The 6,649-nt window shown below is 37.6% G+C and overlaps 1 protein-coding gene across 1 annotated transcript; it reads left to right on the top strand.

Moving 5' to 3' along the window:
• The first annotated feature begins 296 nt into the window (after nucleotides 1-296).
• Nucleotides 297-1,604, top strand: LOC110027333 (eukaryotic translation initiation factor 4B3). Its single transcript, XM_020728709.1, has one exon. The coding sequence runs from the start codon at nucleotides 411-413 to the stop codon at nucleotides 1,587-1,589; it is 1,179 nt and encodes a 392-aa protein (XP_020584368.1). The 5' UTR covers nucleotides 297-410; the 3' UTR covers nucleotides 1,590-1,604.
• The last annotated feature ends 5,045 nt before the right edge of the window (nucleotides 1,605-6,649 follow it).

Raw genomic sequence — 6,649 nt, 5'->3', positions numbered from 1 at the left:
CCTAACAAAGCAAATGAAGCGCCCAATGAGCGTTTTCATTGTGTGCTCCTATTGTTACTTTTGGATTTCCAAATCTTTGTTATAATTACAAATATTGATCTTGAGTTGAAGCCTCTCAATTAATTAATTTATGAAGCACAAACACGCTTAAGGCGTGGCACCAGACTGGCTTAATTAGATTAATTTATTTTGTAATCCTGATAACAACTGGAACGGATCCGAATCCGAATCCCCAGAATTTGTATTCGATCCGATTACCCAGACATGACCGGCTCCCTCTATTTGTATTGTGCTGCAAATTGCTCCCAAAATCCAAATCCAACACGTCAAATAAAACGGCTGCCCTTCGCCCTTCTCCTTCTTCACTTTAACCGATCAGCGAAGAAACGAGCGCGAGAGGGCTAGGAATCATGGCGACGGCAACCTCGGCGTGGGCAAAACCCGGTGCATGGGCCCTCGAGTCCGAGGAGCACGCGGCCATGGAGAAGGGTGATATCTCCTCCGCCTTCCCCTCTCTCACCAACGCCGCGTCCGAACCCTCCGTTGACTTCCCTTCCCTTGCCAGTGCCGCCGCATCCAAGTCCTCGAAGAAGAAGAAACAACAGGTTCTATCTCTTGCCGAGTTCGCCGGCGGTAAGCCCGTCAGCCACGGCGCTGCAGCCCGATCCCGTCCCGCGGACGCTTTGTCGTCTTCGTATTCGAAGGGCCTCACAACTGATGAGCTCCTCCTTCTTCCTACTGGACCACGCGAGCGCAGCGCCGAGGAGCTTGAACGTTCATCCAGAGGCTTCAACTATTCTACATATGGCAACGGTGGTGCCCGAAGGGCGGACGGCTCTGCGTCTAGGGTTTCGGGGGATGAGTTGAGGAAGAATTCCTTGAATAGGGATTCTGGGCCTTCTCGTGCTGATGAAGTGGATGATTGGGGTTCGATGAAGAGATCGGCTGGGCCTCCTGAGAGGAGGGACAGAGGAGGCGGATTTTTTGATACACAATCCAGGGCGGATGAGGTGGACAGTTGGGTATCGAAGAGAGGCAGTGCTCCTCCCGCTGATGGCCTGAGAGAAAGGAGGGGTGGTTTTGAAATGTTTAGCAAGGACAGATCTGCGATGGGAGGGGCGGATTCTGATAGTTGGGGAAGGAAAAAGGAGGAAATCGTTCGGGCTGATTCGGATACATGGGGGAGAAAGAGGGATGGTGTTTCTAGAACAGATTCAGATAGCTGGGGGAGGAAGGAGGAAGCTAATGGTACTGCTGGTGGGCGACCAAGGCTTGTTTTGCAGCCTCGAACGGTGCCGCTGGCCAATGGCAATACAGATGGTCATGGTGAATTAAATCAGGGGGAGAAGCATGCTTCAATTGTTAATAGCAAGGGTTCGAATCCATTTGGACTTGCTTGCCCCAGAGAGGAAGTGCTGGCTGAGAAGGGACATGATTGGAAGAAGCTTGATGATAAGGGACTGATGACCTTGCTTCAGGAAGAAAGGGTCGTGGCTTGGGTAATGGAAGTTTGTCTGAGGATCGCACTCAGGGAAGTTGGAGGAAGGAAGTTGCATCTGATGCTCCTGCTTCAATGTCTGGTTTTCTAAGCCCACCTAATATACACTGATTCTGTTTTATCAATTTGTGCTATTTGCTTATTTTTTGATTTCTTTGCTTTTAATTTATTTATATGTTGCAGCTCCTAGCATGTCTGCTTTGATAAAATAGTTTCCTGCCTTCTAATTTCATTTAACTTATGTAGCATGTCTAATTCTATGAAAGGAAAAAAAAAAAAAACTATGACATCTTATTTAGCATGTCTAATTCTATGAAAGGAAAAAAAAAAAAAAAACACTATGACAGGGTTAAGTTGCTCCATTTTTTGTCTGGACTTAATATTAATACTTTAAATTAGAGTTTGCCCTCTTTACTTATCCTTTAATTGAGTCTTCTATCTAGCCATCATGAAAGTGATTCAAGTGTTTGCTTGTCTGATTACTGGTTTTGCTGATAATTTTTTTTAAAATAGTGGTGTTAGTTTCTATTGTTGCATCGATGTCTTATTTTTATTAGTGGCTGCACATTTTGTGCTCCCTATCATTGTTAGTTGTTGCATTTTAGAAAAATGTACTTTGCTTTGTAGAATCATAACATCTCAATACAAATGTGGTTCTACACACAATTACTTTGAAAAAAGAATGATTAGCAACACAATTAAGGCAGCCTATGACATTCAATTCAGTGATTGAGCATGATAGTCATCTCCTTGGGATTTCATATGTTTATTCTAATAAAGTGAATGATCATAATTTTAAACTCAGAGGCAACAATGGAGGAATGGCTTTTGAAATAATGCCAAGCAAATCAAATTCTCATATATGTATTCATATGCTCAAATGCTCTGGGTTCACGCGAGTTACCTTTCGTTCCAACATGGTCTACGACATTGTGTGAATATGGATCATCCTCGTGGATCGACCACTCATACACAATATGTCTACCTTGTCTGGTTGGGGAAAGAAGAGACATCATTACCATTACTCGAGAGTCTTCCATGGCCCTTTTCCATTCAATTGGTGACGTTTAAAGGAACAAACAAATAGGTGTTCTTTCCAAAAATGCCTTAAGAAAGCCTGCCATATACGATTTCTAATTGCAAAAACATGCAATTTCTCGCTTCCGTATTGTTTCACTCCAAAACGACCACACTCAAGGCCGAGCTTCATAGTTTCCACCACACATATCGTGCGATTAACATTAGGCTGCCGATCAACCAACTCAACACATAAGTGCTTGCCCTTTTTGGTTCAATAGGATCGTTGTAACCGGATGTTAACCATACATTACTAGTCTGTAAACTAAACAAAACCTCAAGATCTTTAACAATCATGAGAGCAGTGACATCCACTGGTAGTGAATGTCATGTGCTAAGCCTCCTAAACTATTAAGATCAATCAACACCCCTGCCTTCTAGGATTGGATTCTTGAAGGTGTCGGGGGTCAAATTCCATATGGCATTCAACTCAAAAGCAAGCTTCAAGGAAATCTTGTTGTAGGATGGACTATTGTTAAGGTTGGACTTGAGATAAATATGGAGTTTGTGGTTAGAGATGTCTATGAAGTCTTTTCTAGGAGGAGGAGGTGAAGGCCAAACTTTTTTATGACTAAACTTTAATATGTAGCAAAGGCCATAGGATTAAAGACAACAATTGAGGTTGTAGCACCGATGAAGGCCTTTGTACGACGAGAGAACTAAAGAGTTTGTTGTCGTTAGTAACGGTGATGCCTACATCCTAATGGAGATTGGACTTCAACATACTTCCATGGTCGTGTCCTTTCACCCCTATCGTTATTCTCCATGCAATTTTGAGGGAAAGACAACTTAACTTCTTTTCTTGTCCTTTTTTTTTCTTTTCTTTCATCTGTGGCGTACAATTGTGTAGTATTTTTAGGATGAAGAAAAAAGGCTCATAGTATTAATTCAATTCAAAATGTTTGCTAGGTCATTAGTAGAACTAATTCATGCTATTTTAGGATTTATGAAACTTATTCAAGCCCATTTAAAACACCTATTTGATCTTTTAAATAATTTTTGTACTATAGTAGATTGGTTTGAGCTTTGGTATGAGCATTGCTAACAAGGGTAACTCAATTGGATTAAAGTGATGACAATTTGATCTCTTAGAGGTATGAAGGAATCTTGTTTGCTTCCATTATCAATTTATTTTTTAATTGAGCTCGATAAATGCTCTCTACATTTGAACTTTTTATAAAAAAATTAAAAAAAAATATATTTGAATTTTTTACTCATTTTGTCGGTTTGATTGAAACAATTGAACATAGTTATTAGCCAGACTTTCAGATTTTGATGTAGACTTCTTTGCTGGAAATTTTTCTTGTGATCTATATATTATTTGTATCTGTAATGAGTATATCCAACTTTGGGACTTCATAATGCTATTTGTGGTAGCGACTTCGGTTGATACACTTATACATATTTACCTAAAACTTTATGAATTAGTTATTTAGCGGTAACCATTTGGGTTGGACTCTCCAATATTCCTAACTTTTTTGGGTAATGTTATGAGGCTGTAATGTGGGCCTTGCCTAGGTCGAATCCTTGTAACCTTAATTCAACCTAATTGTCGAGACATCCACCTAATTTTATAGTGTATTCTTCCCAATAATTTGGAACTAATTCTTGAAGGCTACCCACTATTAAAATTTATTTATTCTCCTCACCCATCATGGAAGAAACATATTAGTTATGAATTTGCTTCATTAATTTCTCAAAATTATGGTTTAGAATGAATTCATCTTTTATATAATCAAATCATCAATATAAACATGAATCTTTACATTGGGATGCAACTAGGGTTAGACCTTTTGTCATCTGTACTTGATCTTATCAATTGGTATATATCTTTGTACGCAGATTCATGCAATTTTATGAGTGTTTTGCCTTTTATGAATCTTTAATAGGTTGGGCACAACATACTAAGTATTACACATATTAATAATTTTGTTACTTGAGAAGCTTTCTTAATATTGAAATATATAATATTCATATATTGTCGTTTATTTTCTATGATTTGATTTATAATAACATTTTCAATTTTGTTTGATCATATAACCAATTTATGATCTTTTAAACTTTTGATTATGAGGTAGTACAAAATTTATTAGTTATTTTCAAGCTGTGCATGAGTAAATACGGTTAACTTTAACCAAATGCATCTGTCCTCAATAGGTTATTTTCGAGGCAAGTTCAATTTTTATTTTATGTGATTGAGTTGATTGAGCTTAAAAGTTGAGATTAGTTAGGGTAAAGATAATCCTTTGTTGATCCACATACATAGTTATTGAGATATGATTTTTGTGTACTTAATCATACTTTAGGGTTTCTTCTGTGGTGTTGACTTTATAAAATTGTGGCAGTAATGCCCGGTATGAAAGTCAGGTCTTAAATTTTATACCTTGATGTCTTTTCTAATGTAAGGCGGAAGTGGGTTGTTAATAGTAGGGCTTGTGCTTCCATAAGTAATATCAATGACATCAAAGCTAAGACAAAATTAGTCGGTTCACTATTTATACCTTGTGGATAAATTCCATAAATCTTGTTAGCGGATGATGCAATATGAGGTGTGGAAAATAAAGTAGTAAGCTTCATTTGGCTTCATTTTCTCTATTGACCAAGTTAACGACATCTTCATTTTGTAGGCTATACGACTAAACAATTTAGCTAAAACTTAAGGCCTCAAACACTCCCTATCCAATCCCCTCTCTCTCTCTCTCTCTCTCTCTTTCTCTTTCTCTCCCGCTCTCGCTTGCTTGTTCACTTACATATGCATCTTTGTATAATTCAATGCATTTTAAAAATAACTAAATAGTCTTAACATTTTTAGATCAAAATATACACATAAAAATGGTTAGGGTGGTATGCGGTCTTAAATTTTCTACTTTGATATCTTTTCTAATGTATGGCGGAAGTGGGTTGTTAATAGGAGGGCTTGTATTTCCATAAGTAATATCAATGACATCAAAGCTAAGACAAGATTATGGTTCACTATTTATACCTTGTGGATAAATTCCATAAATCTTTTTAGCGGATGATGTGATATGAGGTGTGGAAAATGAAGTAGTAAGCTTCCTTTGGCTTCATTTTCTCTATTGACCAAGTTGACGACATCTTCATTTTGTAGGCTATACGATAAACAATTTAGCTAAAACCTATCCAATCCTCTCTCTCTCTCTTTCTCTCCCTCTCTCTCTTTCTCTTTCTCTCCCGCTCTCGCTTGCTTGTTCACTTACATATGCATCTTTGTATAATTCAATGCATTTTAAAAATAACTAAATAGTCTTAACATTTTTAGATCAAAATATACACATAAAAATGGTTAGGGTGGTATGCGGTCTTAAATTTTCTACTTTGATATCTTTTCTAATGTATGGCGGAAGTGGGTTGTTAATAGGAGGGCTTGTATTTCCATAAGTAATATCAATGACATCAAAGCTAAGACAAGATTATGGTTCACTATTTATACCTTGTGGATAAATTCCATAAATCTTTTTAGCGGATGATGTGATATGAGGTGTGGAAAATGAAGTAGTAAGCTTCCTTTGGCTTCATTTTCTCTATTGACCAAGTTGACGACATCTTCATTTTGTAGGCTATACGATAAACAATTTAGCTAAAACCTATCCAATCCTCTCTCTCTCTCTTTCTCTCCCTCTCTCTCTTTCTCTTTCTCTCCCTCTCTCTCTCGCTCTTGCTTGCTTGCTCGCTTACATATGCATCTCTGTATAATTCAATGCATTTTGAAAATAACTAAATAGTCGATCATTTTTAGATCAAAATATACACATAAAAATGGTTAGGGTGGTATGCGGTCTTAAATTTTCTACTTTGATATCTTTTCTAATGTATGGCGGAAGTGGGTTGTTAATAGGAGGGCTTGTATTTCCATAAGTAATATCAATGACATCAAAGCTAAGACAAGATTATGGTTCACTATTTATACCTTGTGGATAAATTCCATAAATCTTTTTAGCGGATGATGTGATATGAGGTGTGGAAAATGAAGTAGTAAGCTTCCTTTGGCTTCATTTTCTCTATTGACCAAGTTGACGACATCTTCATTTTGTAGGCTATACGATAAACAATTTA

This window comes from Phalaenopsis equestris, unplaced genomic scaffold, assembly GCF_001263595.1.
Source record: "Phalaenopsis equestris unplaced genomic scaffold, ASM126359v1 Scaffold000423, whole genome shotgun sequence".
NCBI classification, from domain to species: domain Eukaryota; kingdom Viridiplantae; phylum Streptophyta; class Magnoliopsida; order Asparagales; family Orchidaceae; genus Phalaenopsis; species Phalaenopsis equestris.
The sequence above is the reverse complement of the archived record's forward strand: the minus strand, read 5'-3'. Positions and strand labels throughout refer to the sequence as shown.